The sequence below is a fragment of the Diplodia corticola genome, assembly GCF_001883845.1.
Source record: "Diplodia corticola strain CBS 112549 chromosome Unknown scaffold19, whole genome shotgun sequence".
NCBI lineage: Eukaryota > Fungi > Ascomycota > Dothideomycetes > Botryosphaeriales > Botryosphaeriaceae > Diplodia > Diplodia corticola.
In genome coordinates, this window is record NW_017971498.1 from 548961 (window position 1) to 562151 (window position 13191).

The following is a 13191-nucleotide window of genomic DNA, read 5'->3' on the forward strand; positions in this document are numbered from 1 at the left end:
GAGCGCGACGACGGTGACGGCAGTTGCGCGTCGAATCTTGCTTGGCTGATGCAATTCTTCAATGGGGAAGCATTGCCGACATCCCTGCCCCTTACGCCGGCGGCGGGGATGGCACTGGTGTGCGGAGACGCACGACTCAGAGGCACGCTAAAAGCAACGACAAGGCGACCGGCAGCCCACGTGCTTGGCGAGGTGCAGTGTAGCCGTCCGAGTCGGCGCGAGAGAGTCGGTCGCATTTGAGGCATGGCGCTGCAGTGCGAAAGCGACGGGGAACGGCGGCGTCGCGCGGGTGGCTTGCGCGTACGGCGTGTTACTGTTATTTCGATGGACACAGCCCCGAAAATGGGCCGTTGCTCGGCACAGGCCTTGCGTCTTTTTGCGGGTCGGCGACGGGGAGAGCCACAGCGTTTTGTTCGGGCCGGGGGGAGGCTGGGCTAATGACCGCTCCGGCACGCCGCCGCTGTGCCTCCAGCTGGACGCCGCCCCCGCGCCCCTGCGCCCCTGCGCCTCTGCGGAGGCCGATCCTGGTGGTTGATGGCGGGGAGCTGGCACGAGCACGACGAGCGTGTCGGGCGGCTGTGCGGCTGTGCGAGACTGCGAGCAGGCTGTGAGTGTTGGGGCCCTACCTACTAAAGTTGGGGGCCCGCGAGCCGCGAGCAAAAAGGTTGACCCGCTGCCGGGCCGGAAATTGTGGCCGGCGCGCTTGCCGATCGACTCAGTACCTACAAATGCAACAAACTGCGCACCCACGCACCCACGCACCCCAGCCTTGGCCCGTCGGCCCCTCGCTTCCAAACCAGCTCCCGTCATTCGACGCCGTCTCCTCCGTGCGTCGCTGGCCGTCTCCGAGCGAACTCCACCCAGTCCGCCAGATTCGTCCCATGATCTGACCTGACTAAGCCCGCGGAGCCTTGGCTGTGTTGCTTCGCTCGCCCCGCTGCTGCCCGGCCACGCTGCATGCATCTTCTTCACCCGATGGAGCCCTCCAAGGCGCCATTTTAGGGAAGCCGAGGCTCGTCTGGTGCTGGCAGGATTCTCGTACCGCACAGTCGCCCCGAAATGAGTTGCCGCTGCGTCAAGGCAGACTCCACCACACCGTGTGCGTCGACCTCCCCACCACCTCTAGAGAGCGCGCTTTTCCGCAACCGGCCATCGGACCCGATTTCTTTGCGGTGAGGGCGCGTATTGCCGTTTCTGAATCGAGCGGATCCTTGCTGTCTCTGTCGCACCAGGCACCAGCTATTTCCTAGAGCGGTCGCGCACTGCGTACTACTCTGGCCAGCAAAGAGAGTCAATGGGCCGATGCCTACTGTGTAGTCGATCCATGAGTTGATTCTGCTTCTTCGAATATTGGAAATGAAGGTGCCATCACGGACGTCAGAAAATTCGAATGTGCGAACCGGCAAGCCCTTCACCAAACATGAACTGTCTATATGAATATGATCCGGCAGTTTACACTGCCGCCAAGATCCTCAGCGCTCGTCCGTGGAGATGTATGTACCGCATGGGCCAACCAACACACACTGCAAATCATCTGCAGGACACTGGCCCATCACTTCGCCCCAACAGCCAAGCACATGCATCGTCACAACCCTACCGCACCCAATCAACTAAACAAACAATCGTCTCATGACTCAAAATCCAATCCGCCAAGACTCAACCAGCTGAGTCTGATATCCCAAAAACTTCAATCCCACAACCCAGGGCGGCAAACTGCCTAACAGGATCCCACCCCGTGCGTGTCCATGTCAGCCATTACAAGACATCATCAGCGGGCCAGCAACGCCATGTCCCTTGGCACAGGCAGGAGGGCTATGCTCACGCGCCCTCTGCGACGCACTCAGGAGGAGCAGTGCTGTATACATACTGCTGGATCGGCTTGCTCGCGCATTAGCGTACCCACAGGGCATTCCTTCCAATGCTTGAAGGAACGCCCTAACGTCTGAGTCTGCCCAGATAGGGCTATGCTTCCAACATGGCCGGCAAACAAATCTGAAATACTTTTCTGCGGAGCTGCAGATGCCGTGGGACTGGAGTCCGATTTGCCGGCGGGAACCTGTGTACGCTGACGTACCTGTTACTACTGGGTATTGGTCAACCGTTTTTCAAGAACACTCTTCACAGAGCAGACGCTCGTGGAGTCCGGAAACTATAGCTGTCCGGCACTCGAGAACACTCCGGTTGTAATTCCACTGACGAACAGGCCGAACAGAGAAATGGGGGTCACTAGAGAGAAAACCAAAATAGAGGCTAAGTTTCAAGCACAATCAATAATCGCAATTGTATTTGGACTCTACTCAAACGACCTTTTCTAAGCCCACTCTAGGATGATGCTATCCCACAAAAACCCACGCCACTGCGTGCTCGCTGTCACGTTGAACGTGACCGTATTCAACCCTTCCTTCAGTACGCTCGCGCCATTGAACGGAAACTCGAACAAATGCCACTCGCCCGCCGTCGTCGCAGACCTATACAGGCACTGATCACTCAGGATGGCACCACTGGTTAAATTGCCCACCTTGTTCTCCGCACCGTTGACCAAAATGTTCGCACTTGTGCCCTGCGAGTATCCAGCCAGCGATACAGTCAAGATGGCCGAACGGTTACCAGCCGGCACCTCGTCGAGCTCGAACTCGATATCCCACGCCCCCAGCGCGCTCTGCCCGAAGCACCAATCCTCATCCACACTCTCCCCAACCTTAAACGTCAAGTCCGCCGGGCATTTGCTCACCAATGCGTGCTGGTAAGGCGCACCACCATACTCAAAACCCAAGCTCTTGCGATCGAACGCGCCGACCCGAAACACGCGCTCGCGGCCCTCGTGCAACGGCCACTCGAACTCGCCAAGGTCCAGCGTCTCCCCTTCATCTCCAGCGGCCGCGCGTCTGCGCCTACGCGACGCTCCCGCAACGGAGCTGACGACAACATCGTTCCTCAACAGCGCCGTCGACACATCCGCCAATGCACCACCGTTCGACCACGCCTGCAACCCGTACGTACCCGCCCGCACGTGCTCAAACACAAACGCGCCATCCTCGTCCGCATACGCCGTATAGTACTGCCCCGTCCCCATATCCAACGCCGTCTTATTCGGGTGATTATCCCCCAAAAACACGGCCGCTCCCGCCGCCGGCCTTCCGTCCGCCAGCACGACGCGGCCAGAGACTTTGGGCGCGCGGTCGTGGTAGGCCGCCGCGCCGGTACCTTCGAACCAGGCGTAGGGCCACGCGGCGAACTCGTCGGCGGCGCGCGCGGCGGCGTCGGTCTGGGACCCGTCGTTGAGGTACCAGAGCCAGGGCCCCCAGAGCTTGCCGTCGGGGAAGGCGTCGGACGAGGAGGCTTGGAAGTGCGTGCCGTGGATCATGTTGAGCTGGACCGCGTCGCCGGTGAGGGATTCGCGGTGGAGCATCAGCTCTTGTTTGAGGTGGTTGCCGTTGTAGTAGTCTTTGCCCGGGTTCTGGTGCGGGCGGTCAGATTTAATCCTTGACTTTCACTCTGAAGGGGAAAAGGGACGGGGGGGAAGGGTATGCGGGCGGTGGGCGAGCGAAGAAGAAGAGGAGGAGGAGCAGGATAACTCACGATATACCAGCTCCCGAACTCGTCGCCGTACACGCCGTAGTAGTCCTGCTCGCGGACGAAGGCGCTCCAGTCGTACTTGGTCAGGTAGGTGCCGTCGGCCTTCAGCCACGTCTCGTCCTGGACTTTCGTCGCGTCGAGATAGTCGGCGTACGCGGGCAGGGCCCCGTCGCGCTCCGTCGTGCGCGCGTTGGGGAAGGAGGCGTTGTCCAGCCGCCACAGCGTGCGGAACTCGCCCAGCACGGGCAGCGCGCGGTTGACAAAGTACTGGTACGCGCCCACCAGGTCGGCGTAGATGACCCAGTGGAACTCGCCCTCGGCCGCGGTGAATTGCACGTCGATGTAGTCGGCGGTGCGGTGGACGATGGAGGCGTTGAGCCACGCGAGGTCGTTGGCCGCGCCGTCTGTGGGTTTATGTTGTCAGCATGTCGGTGCTGTCATGTGCGTGCGAGGTGAGTATATAGTTGAGGCCTACTGTAGCTGACGTAGTGGCCGACAGCGTTGCCGACGAGGTCCTTGCCGTTCCGGTACAGCTTCGTGCCGTACTTCTCGTTCTGCGTCACGTTCCAATGGTCGTTGCCGATCACCCACGTCGTGCCGTTGAGCTGCTTCAAGAACGGGCCCGTGGCGGCACACGTCTGCGCCAACAGCGCAGCGGCGAGGAGGACGGCGTTGCGCAACATGGTCGCGATCTGGCGTCTGTCGAATCTCGGCGCGCCAAAGAAATAGGGGAGGGGAGGTCGGGGCGCTGCAAGTCATCGCACTTATTTGTACCTGCAGCTGGCTGGGTAAAATCATGCGGGATGGACTCCACAATATGCAAACGCCATCGCCGTTTATCCACGCGGAACCGCGTCCCGCATGGGATGGGCGCAGCTCTGTCTGTTCCCCGCAATCACGGCCATCATGTTTGCCCCGAAGGGGGTGTTGCCCCAGAGCTTGGCTGCGCCACAATTCGGGTCAATTGCCAGCGAATACGTGCGCAGCTGTCACCGCTATTCGCGGAAATTCTGTTCTGTGGTGTTTTGAGGGCAGATAACCGAGCGTTGCTCAATATACGCTGCAGCTCGAGGCGGGAAGAATGCATTGATTGCCGGTGAAGGGCTCGATGGGGGGTTCCGACGTTCCGGACCCGAGTTTTGGGGAGTGTCATGATGTGCGTAGAAGAGATAGAGTTAATCTAGGTACACGTCCTGCATGGGGTCTTGCCGCCTTTTTATGGAATGGAAATATGCTTTCATGTGCTCATTTTGTGGTCCGTCAGGTAAAAACATCAAACGCCAAAGCCAACGCACAATTGCAACGCTAAATCCAATTGTGACCAAAGCCGCCCTTAATCCGTACATCCACGTGAAATGTGCAAAAGTCTCTCCTCTGATTCAGTTGACCGGCTACCGGTGGACGGTCCGAAACTCCGAATCGTACCAGACGTTTGGATAGCCGTAGCCATCCGTGCCTCCGCGGCTTTTGACGAGGGCTTCAGATGACAGCCCATACCTTTTCTTTGGCTTTTCTCTCAGCATCCAAACTTTTGTTCGGAACACTCTATCGCCTACCCAGGTCTTCGAAATCTCTTAATTCATCCACATCGCATAAAAAGAGAGAAAGCTCGTCTCGCGATCATGCCTTGTCCGTTCCTTGCGCTCCTCAGTACCGTCATCTTTGTAGACAAAAGGATGCTTTCACGGAAATGTTGACCGCAGTTGAAAGGAGATGGATATTCACAAGGAGCTGCATCTATTCTGAAGTAGCTCTTTGTAAAAAAGAAAAGGCACTGAAGAAGTTTACAAAAGCTTAGTACAATGATTAATTAATTAATTTTCTTACCGCAAGACCCTTTCGCAAGCCAATAAGCCCAGCCTCCGCGCAATATGTGGTGGAGTGCTAAAACTCCACTCTGACCTGCTCTACGCCCTCTCAATATCAATAGGTTCTGGCAGCTCCAGGTATTTAAATTGCAGACCGTGAACAACACCATCCAGATGCGTTACATCGCCGTCTCAGAGTCAATGGCGTGCTACTTGGCAGTACCCAAGACTAAATGCTTTTGTTTATTTGCCTTTTTCGCGGTCAGCTTACAGATATGCTGATTGGATGAACGACTCGTCTCAAATAAGCTTTGCTCCGATGAATCAAAAGCATGGCAATCCATGCTCAGCCGCCAACTGGTCAGCCTCCTCATACACGATCTGCATCAGAGAAGACGGCCTTCCCCAGAGCCTTCGGCCAAGTACTGGAGCTGGGCTTTCAAGATAGAGTAATCCTGGGCGTATCAAATAACTCTTGGCGTGTCTTGTGCACATAATGCTTACCCTCGGCGTCAGCTATGCGACGGTCCTGAATGGTCGTTTTCGAGGGTTTCTGCCAAGCTGGCATCTTGGATGTACGTAATAATTTAGGAAATGTGATCACTCTCGCATTACTCTGTTTGAGTCTGGATCAGGGCTGCATCAGCGGTCAGCAAGGTCGGTGTCATGCGCGCGGCAGTGAAGAACTTTCGCTTGTGTACTTCGCTTTCATCACTGGAGCTGTGTATTGTTTGTGAATGCAGAGATGAAGCGGAATTTTGGTATTCTTGCCCGTTTTTACTCTACGGTGCTTTTGGTATCTATATAAGAAAAAGTTCAAGGAGAGGAGGGGGGGAGGGAGACATATGTGACCCAGATGATTGGAAACCCAGTGCAATCCCAAGTGAGCCGTTAGACAAGGCTTCTACCTGGCTAGTCCTGTAACACCATCCCCTTTGACACACTCCTTCCTCGTCATCCAGAAATATCGAAGGATTGTTCTCGTATGAAGATAAATTATACACGTGTTCAAATGTTAAGGAAAGTTCATTTCGTTGACAAAGCATCTCTAGCCTTTACCCCCCTTTGCTTGGTTGAGGAACGCAGAACAAGCGAAGGAGTATCGGATGTGCTTTGCATGTGGTGTTCGCGTTCAGAGACAACGAAAAGGCTGGATGACGAAAGACGTGGCTGGCTGTTTGACGGCTCCCACCGACAATGTACCGTAAGGATGCGCTGCATCCGCGGTCCATGCATTCCCGAGTCCCCTGTCGCGGTTCATAAAAAGGAGAGATAGGAAAGCTTTTGGTCTATGTTTGCCCAGTTCCCTGGCCTAAGCGAAGGCACCGACGATGGACATACCGGCAGCTAAGTCGAAAATCAGTATTCCGGTTTTCAAAGGGAGAGTGTATGTGACTTACCGCCCATAAGAACGAAGACGAACGCATAGATCTTTTGCTTCTTGCCCATCGTCGCCTGCGCCTCCTCAGACAGGAAGTCCTCCGCCAGCAGGTCCACCAACGCCGCGTAGATCAGCAAGCCGGAACTGATGGCATTGAACGCGCCGACCATGATCAGACCGAACGCGCTGTTGATGTCGAACGAGTTGCGAGCCAGCAAGCCAATGGCCTGACCGAACGGTGCCGTCGTACCAAATGCCACGACGAGCAACCACGGCTTGTACGAACCCTTGGGATACGGCACGGCGGCGATACGGCTGCCCAGACCGAGACCCTCGAACGTCTGGTGGAACATGATGGCGATGAGCAGGACGATGAAGCCGTCGACGGTGGCGGACACGGTGATACCGACGAAGACCGAGTGGAACAGGATACCACCCTCGAGGATGGTGATGTTGAGCGACATGCGCTTCAGCACCATGGGGTCAACCGCGCCCTGGCCACCCTCCTCGACATCGTGGTCGTCGGCGTCGAAGAAGGAGACTTCATGATCCGTGGCCGAGGCTTGCTTGCTGTCGTAGCTCGGCAGGGTCGATGCCATGCGGCGGTCGATGATGGCGAGCATCTCGTCGCGCTGGCGGACGTACTGCGAGTAGAAGGCGACAAACCACGCGGGCATCTCAGAGGGCTGTTGGTTGCCCATGGCGAGCTCTTCCTCGCTCTCGCGGACGTAAGCTTGCTTGACCTCGTCCCAGGCGTATGACTTGTCGAAACTCTCCTCCGAGTCGGTGCGGCTGATGGGCTCCAGAGGCTCCCGCGCCACCGGGCGTGCGGGCAGAGGAGAGGTGAAGTCTCGCGTCTGGGCCGGGGCATGGAAGTGACTTTGAGCCGGGGCGTTGATGGACTCGCCGGTGGGCCCGCCATGGCTGTGGCCGCCCATCTTCGAGTTGAGATACATCTCAAGCACGAACAAGCAGAAGAGCGAGCCCATCATGATGACGCCGGGCAGGGCAGGGTAGTCGTCGGTGAAAAGCGGGGGGAGGCATGGGTCATTAAGCGATGCGAAGGCAGTAGGGAGCAACTATTTTGTGGGGAGCCCTCGATTAGCAATCCGTAGTCTCACCAACACCGACCAAATCACAGTCACATCAAAACTTCAACGGTGCGGAGGCAGAGTGCTGAGATCAGACGTACATGAACGAAGGCGGTGGCAATCAGGACGCCGGTACCGAAGTGCTTGCAGAAGAAGAAGGCCATGGGAGGGATCTTCAGCTTGGGGAACTTCTTTGCCACAACGGGGAAAGCGGCTCCTGTTTGAATGTTAGGACTGGCTCAAGCGAAATTTCAATATAGCGGGGATATTCCATACCGCTAATACTAGCGAAGACGACAAGGACTGGGAGAGGTTAGCAATTTCTCGCACCTGACGGGCCCGGTGGATGCTTACAAAGAGCGACGACATGAATTCCAAGGTCATATTCGCCAGAACCAGCCTCGCTGCCGCACTGCGGACGCTGATCGGTGGTGTCGGACATGGTGAAAGAATGGTATTAGGGCTCCAGGCCGCGGGGGTAAAAGGGGTAAGGGAAAAGATCAAAGAGCAGCACCAGCTGCTGGTAATTCAACGATGAGGTGGGAGAAGGGAAAGGGACAAAAGGGACAGACTCAAGCTGTCATTAGGTGAAAGGAAGGTTAAAAGGGCGGGAAAGAAAGGGAGGGTGCAAGTCAACTCAGCCGGGAGGAGTGCATCCGATGGAAGATTCTGATCCGAGCGAAGAGATGCGTTTGCTTTATGAAGCATTCTAAAACCTCGACGCGAGTTGATATTTCTAAACGGCTATCGACTATGGTGTTGATTACCAAGGATGCTCGTGACAGAGGGCGTATGTGGAGTGCAGCAGGTGGGAGTCGGGGCCACGACGTGGTCGCGGCCGGCGATGCAGCCGCTTCAATTCGTGTATAGGAATAGGCGGGGCGTAGCAGTTGCTCAAGCTTCTTTTTCGGGGCAGGGTTGACGGTTTTCGACATGCAACGCACCAGACAGGGCCGATCGGTATCGACTAGGCTCGGTTGGGGGGGCGGGCCTAGCACATGTTGAGACGTGGTCCCCGCACGGCTATGCAGATCGTGGGCACTGTGATTCCCTTCCTGGCTGTCACTGTTCCGACAACAGCATCTGCATGGAAGCATGGCAATGGGCGCCCAGAGACGCTAGCGCTGGGCGGCTGGGCGGGAAGGGCGCGCTCCGAGAGGGTGCTTGAATCTTGGCGGCCATGGCCCGAGGCTTGACCCGCCGCCAACCACCACTCACGAAGCACCCTTGGGCGCCTCGCAGCCTGGTGCCAAGCGCTTCCCCGGCTTCCCGCGCGGCCGGCAGGGCAAATGGGCAGAGAGCGAGTGGTGCCGACTTCCGTGCGGCGAAAGGATCGGCCGGATGTGAGACGGCGCCAAGGCGTCCCCGGGTGCTATTCCTGCAACACCTGTGGGTCGTCGACGCGTTGACGGACATCACGATCCCCCGCCGGCCCAGTCTTATGTGAGCTTGTTCGTGTTGCAAGACCTTGGGTTTGGAGAAGATGCACACTCCTGGATGCGAAATCTGTCGCGCCGAGGCTGCTGATTACCGCATGCCGTGCTGTCGGGGCCCGCTCTTCAGTCCACAAGCTCATGGCGAAGCTCTTCCCCGTGCATCGCAAGGCGCAATTGGACCCGACCCAAGTCAGCCTGGCGGCTGCGACTGCTGTGTGCGTTGCAAGATGATCACGGAGCGGCGGCAACGGAGCGGCGTCAAAGCAGTCATCAAACGTCCTCGTTGCATCCTAAGTGTGTCTACATCTTGATAACGTACTTTCCGGTAACCTGAACCGAACAAACTGTCAGCTTGAGCCGAGGGGAGAGGTGCTGGAGCCAGGCCGTCACCCACCTGTCCGGATGCGCTCTTCTTGGCCATCTCGGTCAAGTCCTCCAGTCTGGCCGTCTGCACCATGGGCGTGACTTGGTTGCGGTCCACAAATTCCAAGGCCTCGAGCACGTCGCCGCGCGTCCCCACCGCGGATCCGATAACGCGATAGCCGTGATCGATGAAGCTCAAGGGATGGAAGTTCATCATCTCCGAGGGGGGAGGGATGCCAATGCAAACCATAGTGCCGAACGGCGCCAACATGCCGAGCGAGGCTTGATATGCAGCACCGGTTCCTGCCGTTACAAGAACCGCCGATGCCCCCCGACCCCCCGTTGCCTCCTTCACGGCCGCCGCCGCGTCCGACACCTTGGTGACATCGACATACACCTCGGCGCCCAGGCTCGAGCAGTACGCCCTCTTTGAATCGCCGGCATCGACTGCAACGACGTGGAAGCCCATGGCCTTCGCATACTGGATCCCAAGCGCACCGACACCGCCACCAGCTCCGGAGATGGCGACGAACCCGCCAGGGGTGGCGCCACATATCTTGAGGGCCTTGTAGATGGTCAGGCCGCCGCACAAGATGGGGGCCACTTGCTCGTCGGCGAGCTTCTCGGGCAGCCTCATGAGGTAGCGCAGCGGCACGAGGGTATATTCGGCGAAGGTGCCGTCGACCTTCCGTCCGGATTGCACCGTGGCGTAGCAGCGCGTCTCGCCGACCTCATGCATGCACATGGCGCATTCGCCGCACACATCGCGCAACCAAGCGACGCCCACGCGCTGGCCCAGACGGACCTGGGCCTCGGACAGCGACGAGCCGAGCTTGACGACGCGGCCGATGCCCTCGTGGCCCAGGATGGGTCGCACAGGGCCCAGCTCGCCCGAGGCCAAAGCGAAGTCGGTGCCGCACACGCCAGAGGCAGTCAGGCGGACAAGCACATCGTTGGGGCCGGGCTGCGGGAGCGGCAGATTTCGGACCTCGAAATGAGGCTCGTGGCCCTGCTTCTGTAACGAGACAAACACGGTTAGTGGGATGCCGGAGCCGTACTCTCCTGGCGCTCAAAAATGGCATACCACGACGACCGCAGCGCGGTGGGTAGCGGGGAGGCTGTCTTGGCTGGCAGTCATGTCGCAGCCGACGTGGATTTAGTGATTGTTTGCCGTCGGAGCACGGTATGCTTTGGGGGCTGGTGGCGTTGCTGCGCTCGTGGTCGGAAACGAAACTGGAACAGGGGACGGCGTGGGGGGTTGAATCACGACAGAAGCAGAGTATTTGAAGTGGTCGAGGTTTGGATTCGGCAACCAAGCAACTGTGAATAGCCGCGAGCACCCGAGGTTTGACCTGAGGACGATGGGACGTGGTGGCGCAACGGTGGCCGAAGAGACGCCACTCGGCGCAGGCGGAGGCATGGCCGGGGGCGATGAATGGCTCGCGGCAGGAGGAGATCCATATCTGGGCTTGGTGGGGGCATGTTGGGCGACTGGAGGTGCCGGACGCGTGAGCCGATGGCACAGCAAAGGGCGGCAGATGGTGACGACGACGGCGAGAAGGCAGCCTGGCGTTCCTGCCGACCGTGCAGCCGTCCGGGCACAATCCCCGCCCGGCCCGCACGCAGCCGCCTTGGCTCCTGCCTCGCTGCCTGATTGCCTTGCCCATAGCTGCTCCTTCCCCACAACCACTGCGTCGCCTTCCACCTTTGCATCGCCGCTCTGCGACCCCCGCTCTCTTCTCTCCTCTTCTCTTCTCTTCCCCATCTGGACGAGCACAGCGAGCATAGCAACCGCCCTCGCCATCTGGTCTCCATCGGCGCATGCAGGCACGGCAAGTCTTCGAACGCACCTCTCTGGTCGCGCGAGGTGGTGCTGCATCCATCGCTCCTGCTTCATTCTCACTGCCGGGCATGACGCGCAGCATCTCCTTACCGCTCCTCCAGCGCCCCTACTCCCACACCACCAGCGCTGCCGTGCTCCGAGTCTCTCACTGCACGCTCGGCTGGGATGCACTCCTGAACCGCAACAAGCCGCAGCTCGTCTCTTCTCGGTATGGTCACGGTCCACTGCAGACTTAGTCTGCTATCGCCAGCCTCCCTGCTGGTGGCTAAACTTTGGCCCGCATCTGTTCTCACCAACTCTCGTTTCGCTTGCCGCCGCCAGAGCCATGTGCTCGTGGGTGCGCAAACGAAGGTAGAGTATTTGGTGAACCAGAGCCTCGCGACTCGTTCTTGACGACCGGGAACCCGGAAAGCGCATCCTGCACCCCCATCTACTTCGCTAAGGTGTGCCGTGCGCCAGCTCGCTACCTCGCGGCTGACTGCATGCCCAATCACTTGGAGGCCTCTCTCACAGCTTGGTGATTGAAGAGAGAGGGAGGTTGCACACCTCAATGGTCGCCGGCAGCGTGCTCTGTCTGGTGTCACGCCATCACAGTCTGTCCATGGGAACTTAATCGGACCGCTACTTGATGACCTTGGTCTTCACTGAGCTGTGTTTCGACGACAACAGCATCTACACGCTCGGTTTGGACTTCACCCATGCTTGTTTGCACTTCGGAGCCACGCATTTCTCCCTACCGCTGTCAGCGCGCGCCCTTGCATCCATAGACACGCGTCTTACCCGCAGCATGTCTCTGGCTGACAGGAGAAGTGTTCAAGGCTCAACCATGTCCGATTCTTCGCCTCCTGTCGGTTGCCTACAACCGCCCGTTTCCTGTCGCCCCTTCAGCTGCCGCCGGCATGGTCTAACCCAGCTTTTTGTGACAAACTGCTCCCATGCGACGGGTACAACCTTCGTTGCGGCAACTCGCTGAGGCTGCTGATCGCCCAGCCGTTGCTTTTTTTTTTGTCCCACGTCACCCAAAGTTACTTTCGGAACATTACCAAGCACCACCCGCCAAGGCCTTTCTCACGCCGTCTTTCAATGCTGTCAGCACCAGAGCGATTACTACATCTGCTCCAGCTCATGGCTTTCCTGCTTAAGTCTACGCACAATGCCTAATCCGGTCCGGCCCGCTGCCCGTAACTTCCTGCAAAGCGCAATTCTCCGCCCAGCCTCTACCGCTGCGCCGTGATGTGACCACTCACTATCCGAGTTTGCCACACAGTTGCAGCATGCATCATTTGCGGGCGCGCGTGGCTATCGGTTCATATGATGCCAAGTCCGCTTCTGCCTGACATTGATCAGGGGGGCTTGCCTCCTACGGCAACCTGCCTCGACCGTCCCTTGTCTTGTACCACGCCCGATTACCGTTGGAAACTCTTCTGGCCCGCCGTGCAGAGCGGAGGGTGGAAGTGCCGCTCCAGACTCGTGGCTCTGGGCATCGGCGAACTGTACAACAACACAATCACATGATCTGCGCTGAAAGAGGCGGTTCGCTTCGTCGGAACGGTAGTGGTTTTCCGCAAATCTATTTTCACCCTGCTGGGCCGAGCCGTGCCTAAAGATTGCTAAACTCTGCAGTTTTTTGTGAAGAGCGGCCATTCCGTGGGTTGACTAGTGTCCCACTGCTCGCGCTAGAACCTAATGATTC

General features: G+C 58.2%; 3 protein-coding genes across 3 annotated transcripts; all 3 read right to left on the bottom strand.

Annotated features, from left to right (window-relative positions):
* Positions 1-2311: 2311 nt before the first annotated feature.
* On the bottom strand, positions 2312-4259 carry BKCO1_19000180 (rhamnogalacturonate lyase; the record flags this gene model as incomplete). The annotated part of the gene is made up of 3 exons (XM_020271972.1): positions 2312-3457; positions 3580-3980; positions 4052-4259. 3 exons carry the CDS (start codon positions 4257-4259, stop codon positions 2312-2314), a joined length of 1755 nt encoding a protein of 584 aa, XP_020131391.1.
* Positions 4260-6696: 2437 nt separating this feature from the next.
* Positions 6697-8298, bottom strand: BKCO1_19000181 (fe(2+) transport protein 3; the record flags this gene model as incomplete). The annotated part of the gene is made up of 5 exons (XM_020271973.1): positions 6697-6731; positions 6785-7844; positions 7958-8073; positions 8133-8159; positions 8211-8298. The coding sequence occupies 5 exons, from the start codon at positions 8296-8298 to the stop codon at positions 6697-6699; spliced, it is 1326 nt and encodes a 441-aa protein (XP_020131390.1).
* A 1294-nt stretch (positions 8299-9592) lies between these two features.
* Positions 9593-10793, bottom strand: BKCO1_19000182 (alcohol dehydrogenase; the record flags this gene model as incomplete). Its single annotated transcript, XM_020271974.1, has 3 exons — positions 9593-9622; positions 9687-10670; positions 10740-10793. 3 exons carry the CDS (start codon positions 10791-10793, stop codon positions 9593-9595), a joined length of 1068 nt encoding a protein of 355 aa, XP_020131389.1.
* Between the last annotated feature and the right edge of the window lie 2398 nt (positions 10794-13191).